Raw genomic sequence first — 12,965 nt, 5'->3', positions numbered from 1 at the left:
AGCCCTAAATCACAGAAAGTCTTACACTTCCATCTCCCTTCCTTCTCTCCAACTTTATAACACCAAAAACAAACAAACAAACAAACAAACAAACAAACAAAAAACAACTAGCCAGCTGTGGTGGCTCACACCTGTAATCCCAGCACCTCAAAGGCAAGAGGAGGGCCACAAGTTCAAGACCACCCTAGCACTACAGAGTGAGCTCTGGGCCAGCCTAAGGTATAGACTAAGACCCCGTATCAACAAAACAAACAGCTCTGTCAGTTTACATTAGGTCGAGGAAAGGAGAATCGCTTCTTCCACACCATCTGCTCACCCCAGTTTTTCATGAAGAAGTCAGTGTTGTCAGTGTGTGAGGGCATGGGGGTTGATCCCTGCGTTTTCTCTTTCAGTTGCCCTAATTTGCACTACTTGAATTTACGAAACTGTGAACATCTGACTGACTTGGCAATTGAATATATTGCGAGCATGTTATCCTTGATATCAGTAGATCTTTCTGGAACACTCATCTCAAATGAGGTAAACAAACAAACAGAAAACAGTACGGTGACTTATCTTTTTGTAATGTCATTTTCTGGTTTGCAAGAAAATGGAGAGAGCGATACTTTTTCTTTCTTAAGTTAGAATGTTACAAATGGAAAATTTAAGAATATTGTCCCTGGAATAGTGATAAATGCAATTATTTGTAAATTGTCATGTTTCTTTGTCTTACAAAAAAAATTAGCAAGCTCCAGTACTTTGGAGAAAGGCATGACAGACACAAGTCTTACATGATAGTCTAAAATTTGTTTTATTATGGACACTTGGCCTATGGAGCAACGATATGCTTTAAACAGCAGAGTATATTTTTCCTGTGAATTTCACAATCTATAAACTATAAAGTGCTTAGAGATCAAACTCAAGTTTTCTCAAAAGCAGGTGATGCTACTCTTCAAAGATCAAGCCAGTTCTGCCACCTTAGCATCTTCTCATCCGGTGAGAGGTGGGCATGTTTCTGAAGGACTGTGATGGGCGTGGAAGGACTGTGCGGCTTCCTTGAAGGGCTCCTCCCCAGGGCTTCTCCCCGAGCTGCATGCTAAATCCTGATTCAAAGAACAAAACCCAAGGTTGCCTGTCTGAGAGCTTCCCTGAGAAGCCCTGCGTTTGAAAGCAAACCCTGGAGCCTCCACACACCTCTAGCTCCAGAGCTTCCGTTAACAGGATCTGCTTCCTTCCGGCTGTGCAGCCGTTTCAGATGTAGGGCACACCGATTCACTGCCCTGGCTCTTTTCTTTCTTTGCTTCTGAGTACACCTAGGTCCAGCCTTCATTTGGTCAGATGGTCTCCTCTGCCCTTCTTTGGAGTGTCACAAGCAAGTAGAGGTGTTGAGCAGTATATGTAGTCAGTTTCCTGTGGCGCAGTTAGTGTTTGGGCTTCTCAGTGGCGTCTTCTGAGCATGCAGGACTTGATGTCTTAAGGCCACCTGATGCTACATTTCAAGGCTAGGTCGATCTCTACTGTGTTTCCTTCATTCCAGCTTCAAGGTCACTTCTCTGGGCTCCTCTGGATCCTGTAAGTGTATGGTGACCTTGTGAGACTGTCTCTGCTACTGTCTCAGATAACCCCTGCAGACATTCTGCCCCCCCACCCCCATCATGCATGTATGTGTTTGTCTTTAGACAACTGCTCAGTCTCTTCTTGCTTTGCTGCAGAGTGGCTGACTTCGAGCGAGCTAGAGTCCAAATTGAGCTTGGTGTTCTTGGTGAGGCACTTGGGAGTAAGTGGTTAGTGGGTCCCGGAAGGGAGGGTGGGGTTTCCTTCTTTGAATTGCTATCACCTGCACTTCCTACATGTTCTAATTCCTTCCGAACAGCCCTGCTATGCTATTCGTGGATACCTGGACCCCTGAGTTCCAGTAACTTCCTTTCTTCCTCTTGTCCCAACATGGGGACAGTGTTGGACAGTTTCTACTGCTGCATCTACCTACACAGCTTCTCAGTTTCTCTGCCATCCACGCATCCAGTTCTGAATGTTTCTTCTGCATGTATGCCTGTGCACCATATGGATGCCTGGTGCACCCAAAAAGCTAGAAGAAAGGATGTCGGATGCCCTAGGACGGTGGTTGGTGAGCTGCTGTGTGGGAATCGAACCTAGATCCCCTGAAAGAGCTGTGGTAATCACTTCACCTTTTCTCCAGCCCCACTTTCCTTAGTTTTGAACAGTTTTTCCCCTTGGATCTTAACAGATAAAACAGGGAAAACATAAAAACTCTGATGACTTTAACTTTTATCAACTCTACAAGGAAAAGTGGATGGTTATGCTTCCTAAACCTGTCTGGGCTCTGTCTTCCTCTCCAGCTCATCCAATCTGAGATAGTCTGGACAGGCCCCCATGTGATGCAGAATCCCTTAGACCATATTCTTCTGCTCCTTTCTGGCTCTTGCTTCCTGTCTTGTCCTGTCCTCTTCTCTTTTCCTTCCCCTCCCCTCCATTTTCACTCCCCTCCCCTCCCTTGCCCTCCCTCCTCTCTCCTCTCCTGTCCTCCCATCCCCTTCTCTCCGTTGACTTTTCTTTCCTCTCTCCTTTTCCTCCCCCCTCCTTTTTTCTCATCTTAGTTCTAGTAATTTTTCTTCTTGGCATGGACTAGTTCCCTAATCTAGGGATGGAAAAAAATTCCATGATTTAAACAAATGTCCTGCCCTAAGTCTTTTAGAACCCAGTATTTAAATCTTAAAACCCTACATTCCACGCCTCTCCACGTTGCTTTGTATTAAACCTCTCCTTGGCTTATGAGTGCCCAGCTGTTGTCTTCAGGGCCACAGGGTAACAAGGGGAGGAGGGTCAGATGCATAATAAAACATGGAACAAACATCTCATTCTGCCATGGCATTTCTCATAAGCCTGACGTGCCAGGGACGATCTGCTGAGTGAAAACAAAATTCTGTGACTTGGTGGGACTTTTTAGCCTTTAAGGGGAACTCAGTTTTCATTTACAAAGACCATGTGTTAAGACTTTACCCCCCCCCCCCCCGAGAGCAAGTGAAGGACTTAGGAATGTGGCCTCGAGCTCTGTTTTCCTTAGTTTTATTTTCTCCTGAAGAAAGCCTGTTATTTGAGGACGGTAGAGATGTCCATGTAGCAATCTAAAAATAACACTAAATGGATGAAAATCTTGTAAAGTTTTTTTCCTCCCTCATCTCAAAGGCACTGATTGACAAGGACATTGGTACAACAGCTGTCGATCTAACCTTAGTCGATCTAAAGTGAGTCAACTCTGCCCGCAGCCAGGGCAGTCAAACACAGCCCGAACTGCAGGTCTGATGAAGTGTGAATTTGATGGCAGACTTAACACTCAGAATTTAAATTTTGGAATGTTACAGATACTCGCCAGAGATGAAATGTGACCAGGTGTGCCCTTGGGTAAAGTTTGCTCTCTAGTAATATGTCCATTTTAAATTCTTCTGAGTAAGCTTCAGTTAGAACTTCATGATTATTCAGTTAACAAACGTTTGTTATGACTTTGGTGTCTGGTGCTGGGGGGAGGGACGGCAGTAACAGCCCCGGTGCTTCTTCTTAACTCTGTTTCCTGTGATGACATGGTGTAAGGCTCAGAGGGTGAGGGAGACCCGGGAAGAGAAGCCTCCTGTGGCTCAGAGGGTTTGGGAATGCCTTAGTTTCTAAGCAGAGGAGAGGATGTGTGAACACTCAGAGGCAGCTGTTCAAGGCCATTGAGGCTTAGTATGTGGTGCCACCAGGGGACCAGCACACAGGGCTATGGCTTGATCATCAGGAGAATATAGAGGGATGCTGTGTATGGGGACAAGTGTCTTTAGGCATCTTTAATCTTCTATAACTTTGTAAACATCTAACTAAATGACATTGTTAATTTCACTTGGGTTACTTGGATATGACATTATCTCCATGTATACAAAAAGGTTTTCTATTAGTTAAAAGAGTTGTGATTTCCTACAGACCACAGGATCCATAATTGGGGCCATTGAAGCCATGGCTCTGGCTGCCTTAGTTACTGCCATATGTGTTGCTTAAAGGAAAAAGTGAGTCAGAACAGTGCTCCAGCCGGATGCTCAGAAAGTGGTTTATGAAGAGTCTTTTATTTGCACAAATTGTAAAGACTTCCACAAGGAGTCCTAGATTGTGAGTGTTTCTGTGTAGGCAATCTGCCAGAGTCCCCTCACTAGACAGAGGGATCTCTGAGGACTGGGAATTGGTTCCATTGCTGTTCCCTGGATCCCTAGGGAACAGTAGGCACTTATACATACACATTGAAGGAATGAGGGTTTGCCAGTGTGGTTTCTAACAAGAGTGAGACGTGTTCTCTGCAGCTTTGGTTGAAAGAAAGGTATGGGTTATTTTCATGTGGCATGGCAGATGGCTACAATGGCCGCATCGTTTGCCCTATTCAGCACACATACAAAGAAGTGCATGGTTGTTTAAGGGACTCCATGCAGCATGGTCTTGCTGGAATGTACTGCGAGAGGGATGTTGAAGGAAACTTAGTACTGTGACAAATTGTATGGACTTGAGCCAATGGCAGAGTAACACCCGGAGCAGTCATGGACCCCCATGTTAGGTGGATCCTCAGGAGGCTGGAAGCATGGTGTCTTAGTCACTGTGCCATTGCTGTGAAGAGACATCATGACCACAGCAATTCTCACAGAGGATAACATTTAATTGGCCTTGCATTACAGTCTCAGAGATTTAGTCCATTTTTGTCATCATCAAGGTGGGGAGCACTGTAGTGCATAGGCAGGCACAGGAGCTGCAACTGAGAAAGTGTGTAGGGGATGGGGGTGGGGAGGGTAGAGGACTGGCATAGATTTTAAAACCCAGCCCCAATGACACACTTCCTCCAACAAGGCCACACATCCTAATCCTTTCAGTTTCACTTCCTTGTGACCAAGAATTCAAATATATGAGCCTATGGGAGCCAGTCTTGGCCAAACCACCACAGTGGGTGACTAGGAGAACAGGGACCAGTAAGTGTTCTGGGAATTAAAGAGAAAGGAGGCTGTGAACCAGGCTGGAGTGTATGGAAAGGACTCTGAACAGGATTTAGTAGATAAAACTGAAAGACGCTGGTGACTGGCCAGCTATAGAAAATGAAGATCCCTGGGTGGGGTAGGGAAATAATGATATTTAAAATCTGGTTGTTGGGGCTGCAAACATAGGTCAGTGCTTAAGAACATTTCCACTCTTCCAGAGGCCCCGGTTCCAATTCCTAGCACTGATGCAGGCAAAAGAACCATGCACATAAAATCATTTTTAGAATTTCAAATTTTAAAAAAAATTGGATGAATAGAAGTCCTGCTGTGGTGGTTTGAATAAGAACGGCCCCCATGCTGGTCCTGCAGATCCAAAGCTGCAGGATCTCCATGACACAGGATAATAACCAGGAGGAGTCCCAGTGAGGATCCAACATGGGTGATGTCACAGAAGCCAGAGATCTTGAACCACCAGACCATCCACTCATTGCAATGAATATTTGCAAGTGAAGATGTGTGGGCCACTGGGGGCTGGGGTGAGCTTTGAGGTTCCAGACCCAGGGCCTCTCTCTTCCCACTACCTGCCAGCCCGAATGCAGAACTCTCAGTGGTCTCTCCAGCTCCACTTCTGCCTTTGTGGCGCCAGGCTCCTTGCTATGATGATAATGGATTAAACCTCTGAACGGTAAGCCAGCTTCAATTAAATGTTTTTCTTTAAAAAGAGTTACTGTGGTCGTGGTGTCTCTTCACAGCAATAAAACATTGACTAAGACACCTACGTTTATTATTTTTATTTATGTTTAATTATTTAAGGATATTTTATTTTATTTTTTAAATTTTTTTTTAAAGATTTATTTATTTATTATATGTAAGTACACTGTAGCTGTCTTCAGACACTCCAGAAGAGGGCGTCAGATCTTGTTATGGATGGTTATGAGCCACCATGTGGTTGCTGGGATTTGAACTCCGGACCTTCGGAAGAGCAGTCGGGTGCTCTTACCCACTGAGCCATCTCACCAGCCCTTATTTTATTTTTGACACAGGGTTTCTGTGTATAGCCCTGGCTATCCTGGAGATGGCCTTGAACTCAGAGCTCCACCTGCCTCTGTCTCCCAAGTGCTAGGATTAAAGATGTGTGGTGACCACGCCCAGCTGGAGGTCTGATTTTTAAAACGGTTTGGTAATAAAAGAAATGTAACAGATTCTGAGGGAAACATTGCAGGTTCCCAGGAGAGTGTGGGATATTCATGTAAGCGGCTTAGGAGAGAGCTGGAGGGTTGTCACTTCCATGAGAGAGGCAGAGGGTTGTCACACCCATGAGAGAAGTGGAGGGCTGTCACTCCCATGAGAGAGGCAGAGGGTTGTCACTCCCATGAGCCATGGCTGTGACTATGGGAAAGCTCCCTGGGAGACCTGAGAGGGAGAAGTCAGGCCAGGAGAAACAGAACAGAGCCACATGGTTATAATGGAAGAAGATCTGTGAAGGAATTAAAGAAGGGAATGGCTGGCAGGAGAACCCAGCGAGCACACTATGGCTGGCATGGAGTTGCATTGACTGTCAGTGTCTGCTAAGAGCAGAAGCTTCCCCAGAGAAAGGTGAGGCTATAAAAGGACTTTTTTTTTTTTTTTTTTGGCTAGACCTCTGCCCACCCTTCTGTCATCCTCATGGCCTTCTGCTTCTCTCCAGCCCCACAGCCTCCTTCACTCCAGCCCCACAGCCTCCATCTAAATCCTCAAGCAAAGGATTTCCTGTCTCAGGATCTTTACACATGTGCCTGGGATATGGGGTCTGTATACTTGTGCCTGGGACGCAGGGTCTATATACACATGTGCCTGGGATGCGGGGTCTGTATACATGTGCCTGGGATGTGAGGTCTATATACATGTGCCTGGGATGGGGGGCTATATACATGAGCCTGGGATGTGGGGCTGTATACAGGTGCCTGGGATGGGGGTCTGTATACATGTGATTGGGATGTGGGATCTGTATACATGTGCCTGGAGTGGGGGCTCTGTATACATAAGCCTGGAATGGGGATCTGTATACACATGTGCCTGGGATGTAGATCTGTATACATGTGCCTGGGATGCAGGGTCTGTATACATGTGCCTGGGACAGGGGTCTGTATACACATGCCTGGGATGTGGGGTCTGTATACATGTGCCTGGGATGGGGGTCTGTATACATGTGCCTGGGATGGGGGTCTGTATACAAGTGCCTGCATGCTTCTCCTTCCATTCTGCATGGCCCTGGGTAGGAAGTTAGTGGATCTTGAGAGAACTAGTTTGCCTATTAATATTTTGGACTGTTTTTCTATAATAAGCATTGGTTACATAATGATCAGATCTATCTCTATCTAGATCATTTCTATACAATACGAATGGGTGATTATGTTTCCTCCCTTTCTTCCTCTCCCTCTTCCTCCCTTCTCCCTCCTTTCCTCCTTTCCCTCTTTCTTTTTTTCCCTAGCCTTCCTTCCTCCTTTCAGATTTTCAGTGTCAGGGAATAAACTCTGGGTCTGGTACAAGGCAAGCAAGCTGTCTACCTCCTATCAAGCTATACCCCGACCCTCTTTTTACTTTCTGTTCTGAGGCAAGGTCTCACTGAATTCTCCAGGCTGCCTTGGGCTCACCTTGTAGCCCACATAGGCCTTGTCTTCTGATTCTCACACCCCTGCCTCCTGAAGACCTGGGGTTACGGGCCCACAGTCCCAGGTCTGGCTGACACATCGTTTCTGTAAGGAAACAGGTCCTGCAGTGAGTTAGTTCCTAGCTGCTTTTATATGAGTGTTAGATAGTGTTGTTCAGTTCCTGATGCCCTGCACATTATCCTTGGCCCTTTACAGTATAGCTCTTCAGTTCCTAGTGTCCCATGCATTTTCTCTGCCCCTTTACAGTATAGCTCTTCAGTTCCTAATGTCCCATGCATTATCTCTGCCCCTTTACAGTATAGCTTTCTTATACTTGTTACCTCCTTAGATAATTTCTTAAAAGTTTGAGAACACACGATTCATTTTGAAACAGAATTGCAAAAATCCCAAATCTAATTAAAAGTCAATTTCCCTGTTAATCTGAATTGTAAGTCACAAGGCTATTTAGTTTATGCTGGGTTTTAAGTCAAAGAAAAGACAGACAAGCAACAACAAGCAACACAGAAAGTGATGGTGAGGTCATTTGCTACTGTTGTCTCCTTGCTCAGAGTTGGACACCACGCCCAAGCCTAAGCTGTCTAATGGGTTGTCCTGGACTCTCGGGGGCCGCGGCGTCTGATGGGGCACCCTGTATTTTCAGGGACCCCTCTCACCGTTCACCTGATCCAGGGGCACTGATCCTCCGGTTTCCCCAAACACACCCTCCCCTTCACCTGCATAAATTGCTTCCTCTGTCAGAGATGCCTCCCTGCTCCTTGTCTACCCAATACATTCTTATTTGTCTTTTCAGTTTCAGCTGTGAATGCCTCTTTTGACATTTTGGATCGGGCTTATTACCAGAGTTGTTAGGGTCAGAGCCTGGACTCTGGCAGCCCCTAAGAAGCCATGTTTGGTGTCAGAGGTGCACATAGCTAAGAAGTCTTGCCAGGGTGTGCTCCTGTCCACTATGGTCACAGGTGCCATAGGTGGAGGTCTGAGGTGCCCCTGCCCACCACTGTTGTTTCTGCCGTAGTCTCTGCTGTAGAACTTTCCACCAAGTTGTCTGGACCGTGTGAGCTCTTGTTTAGGAGCCGAGCTCCCACTCCAGTAGACAGCAAGGGTCCCAGCCTTCTGGGGAAATTCCAACTCCATAGGATGCATTGTGCCAGTAGTCTGATGGCTGGGCTGGGGGTGGCGGTGCACATCTGTCTCTTTAGAACATCTTCCTGCTGACCAGGATGGCTGGCAGCTCAGGACCTTCTCCACATTTCCACTGCACAGCACCTATATACCTCCATCAAGAACAGCCGTTCCATTATTTTCAACATTCCTTCTACCCTTGCCTTCCTACGCAGTCGAGGCTCTGTGAGGGTAGAGGCAGGGCCTGGTATTGATGCCTAACTCACAGGAATCACAGGATGTTTTGTCATCGAGCGAGAGGCTGAATGGGTCTGGCACGGGTTCCCTTCTCCCAACCAAGCACTTAGGGCTTCTTTAAATTCCAGCACTTCTCAGCTATGCTCTGAGCCAGAGTGGGAGTTCTTACAGCTGCACCTCTTAATCTGATGACACGCATGCTGGAGACCACCCATCCGCACGGAACACACACAAATAAAGCCTGAAGTCCAGGGACATACAACCTCCAAGACAGGAAACCCGGGAACTCACTTGGGATCCAGGATATAGGAAAAGATGAGCGTTAAAAGGAAGCATGGGAACTGGGAGACAAATGAATTTGCCTTGAATTTTCAAAAGCACAGAACAAGAAGCCAGCTGTGGTTTTCCACAGGGAGATGGGCCTCCTGTCCTTCTCTCCAGCCAGCGTTGTAGGTGAACTTGTAGCTTCTATGACCAGTAACGGTGGCTTCTCTCACAGAGGTCAGAGTGCCTCGTCTCCTGTGTCCAGTGAAGTATTGACTAAAACTGTACCGACAAGAAGGGCTGAGTGTCATTCTCTCAGAGAACCCTGGGCAGCACAGCAGCCTCAGGGAGCTGCCCTAAGCCCAGCAGCACATGTTACAGTAACTCTTAGTCTCCTGATGTCATTCATCTTGGAGGTTTACTGCCTCCGTCTGCCAACCTAGGCCTAGTCCTGGAAGCTTCCACTCTCCATACAATCTTATCTAGGCCTAGAATGGTTTCAACCTCTGAGACTTACTGCTGAATAAGCTCACCCTTCTTAGCTCTTTCTGAACTCTGGCTGGCTGGTCCACTCTGGTGGTCTGGACAGGTGATTGTTTTGGATTCACTACTGCACTGGCCCCATGGTCCCAGGCAGGGGTCATCTTGCCTTGGGTTAGCTCCTGCCCGGGCGGGCCATTCAATTCATTTTTAAGTGTTGAGTAAAGCCTGCATTTCTGCAGGCCAGTATGGTAGGCAATTAGGTCAGAAAGGCTGCTAACATTAAAAAAAAAATTACCATAGAGCTGACTGGATAGCTCAAACTTTAGTTCCATATTTTAGGAGGCTGAGGCAGAAGGATTGCTATGAGTTTGAGGCCAGCCTGCGTTACCTAGTGAGTTCCAGGAAGGCATGAGTTACAATGTAAGAGAGTCTCAGAAAGAAAAAAAATTAAAAATTAAAAGTAAAACAGATACCACTGAAAGCCAAGTGGATATCCATGGCCTGTGCTGCCACTGGAAGCCATGATGGTGTCTGTGGCCATGCTACAGAAGAGGGCCATGCTGGTGATCACTATTGCCACCAGAGACCATGCTTAGGTCCATGGCATGTGCTGACACAGGAGGCCATGCGGTTGTCCATTATCCATGCTGTCACCAGGAACCACGTGGACATTCGTGATCCACACTTACCATGAAGGGCAGGGAGCTACTTTTGCCTCAGTATTGATGGCTGCAGACTCACCATTGAGAAAGAGAGACATAGAAGGCCTCTGTGACAACCCCTACCTTCCTCCTACAAAACAGTAACAGCCTAGACAGAAAACCACCAAGAGAGCTCTTAAAAATGGTGATAAAGATGCTGAAGTGTGGGCCGGGTGTGGTGGCACATGCCTTTAATCCCAGCACTTGGGAGGCAGAGGCAGGCGGATTTCTGAGTTCAAGGCCAGCCTGGTCTACAGAGTGAGTTCCAGGACAGCCAGGACTACACAGAGAAACCCTGTCGAAAAAAAAAAAAAAAGATGCTGAAGTGTGGCTCTCCACAACTGATGCCTTCTCATGGGGCTAGGGATGGAAAACACTCAGTCATTTTGAATGGGCTGGTCATTGAGAGTTTCTCCTTGCTCCAGTGAGTCTACGGGCAACACAAATTGGATTCGTTTTGGATTTGTTTTGCTTTATTTTGTTCTTCCCCCTCCCCCTCCTCCTCTTCCTCCTCTTCTTCCTCTTCCTCTTCCTCCTCTTCTCCTCTTCCTTCTCCTCCTTCCTCTTCCTCTTCCTCTTTTTCTTCTTCTTTGGGAAAGGTCTCAGGGTGTGGAGCTGGCCCTGGGAGGACTAGAAAGTGAGTGTGACTCGAATGCATTATGAGAAATTCCCAAATAATACAAATATTGCATTGGAAAAATGTGACCACAGGACTCATACTAACAATAAAGTGAGAAAATGAATAAAAATAATTGAAAAGGGAAAATATCTTTATAAAATTATAATTGCTAATTAGACTATAAAAGGGAAGGTAGTTTGGGAGCCTAAGATAAAATTTCAAGGGTATTGTGTGGGGTTCTGGTATCAGTGACTTTAGAATGAGGCCTACAGAGAAAATACATATTCCTAAGAATAAGTTTGATTCATTATTCTTAACTTATTACAAGTAACAACAAGCAGAATAAAGCCTTCTCAATTCAAACAATTCCAAAAGAAAGTGTCTTTCAGCTAAGAATTCTAGAGTGCCAGGAAGACAAGAGCAAACCAGCAAATCCTCAATGGGGGGCTGGGGTTGGGGCTGGGTAGGGGGTGGCGTGCTCCATCGAGAGAGAGAGAGAGAGAGAGAGAGAGAGAGAGAGAGAGAGAGAGAGAGAGAGAGAGAGGAGAGAGAAGAGAGAGAGAGAGACCCATGTGAAAGGCAAGGTGGGACACGCCTGTAATCCCAGCTCCAGGGAGTTGGAGATAGGCTGATGTGATCTCTGGGCTAGGCAATCTAGTCAGGTCCCTAGAAAAAGACCTTGTCTCAGAAAACAAGATGGAGAACAACCAAGAGAACCTGACATTGACCCCACACACACACACACATACACACTCATTCGTTCAACGGTATTTAATTATTCACTATCAACTGTGTGTCCATTCTGAAGTACTCAAGTGAAAGGCACAGTACTGTGTCGAGGTCCAGTCCAGTGTCAAAACAAGAAAACAGCACCATGGGATTATAAGTTATGAAAAGCAAGGGTCGATATGTCCTCCCTGCTGCCGCCACACTGTGAGAACCTGAGTGCGTTACTGAACAGCTCTGAGCCCCCATTTCCTTCTTTGTCAAACAATAATTCCAATGCTGCCTGCTTCCCAGTGTTATGGGATCAACAGAGTGGGGTTGCAGCGGGAGTCACACAGACAGCTCTGCTCACAGTGTAGGTCTGGCAGTGGTGTAGAAGGTCCCTTAGAAGAGAGGCAGCAATTACAAAGACAGGTAGGGATGGCGAAGCTCTGACAAGGACTTAGTGGAGCTATCAGAGCATAATGGCTATCTGAGAATGGAGATGGGAAGTGGTTGGGGGTGTGTGGTCAGAGCTGTCCCAAGCAGTAGCCAGGATTTGTATTTGGTCAGGTGTAGGCATGCAGGATGGTTTGTATAGTCTTGGCCTAGGGAGTGGCACTATTAGAAGGTATGGTCTTGATGGAATAGGTGTATCACTGTGGGCATGGCTTAAGACCCTCACCCTAGCTACCTGGAAGTCAGTATTCTGCTAGCAACCTTCAGATGAAGATGTAGAACTCTCAGCTCCTCCTGCACCATGCTTACCTGGATGCTGCCATGTTCCCATCTTGATAATAAAGGACTGAACCTCTGAATCTGTAAGCCAGCCCCAATGAAATGTTGTCCTTTGTAAGACTTGCATTGGTCATGTGACCAATTACTTCTGAAAGTAATCTGCTGTGTTTGAGGGACTTATGGCACACTGGACTGAGCAGTTAGAGAGCAAGAGTGGTGGCTGAGGGGGCTGAGGAGGCTGAGGTGGGCTGAGGGAGCTGAGGTGGGCTGACAGGGCTGAGGAGGCTGAGGGGGCTGAGGTGGGCTGAGGGGGCTGAGGTGGGCTGACGGGGCTGAGGGAGCTGACGGGGCTTGAGGGGCCTGAGGGGGCTTGACAGGGCTGAGGGGGCTGAGGTGGGCTGAGGGGCCTGAGGGGGCTGAGGGAGCTGCTGAAGCCTGGTTTAGAGAAGAGAGGAAGGCAACCAGA

General features: G+C 46.9%; 1 protein-coding gene across 2 annotated transcripts in view; it reads left to right on the top strand.

Annotated features, from left to right (window-relative positions):
- Fbxl13 (F-box and leucine rich repeat protein 13) overlaps positions 1–12,965 on the top strand; it is a 173,101-nt gene that overhangs the window by 129,471 nt on the left and 30,665 nt on the right. For both annotated transcript variants that reach the window (XM_021190074.1, XM_021190073.1), the window contains one exon: positions 393–519. In XM_021190074.1, coding sequence (XP_021045733.1) covers positions 393–519 — 127 coding nt within the window. The remainder of the gene's footprint in view (positions 1–392; positions 520–12,965) is intronic.

This window comes from Mus pahari, chromosome 2 (genome assembly GCF_900095145.1).
Source record: "Mus pahari chromosome 2, PAHARI_EIJ_v1.1, whole genome shotgun sequence".
Lineage (NCBI taxonomy): Eukaryota > Metazoa > Chordata > Mammalia > Rodentia > Muridae > Mus > Mus pahari.
The sequence above is the reverse complement of the archived record's forward strand: the minus strand, read 5'-3'. Positions and strand labels throughout refer to the sequence as shown.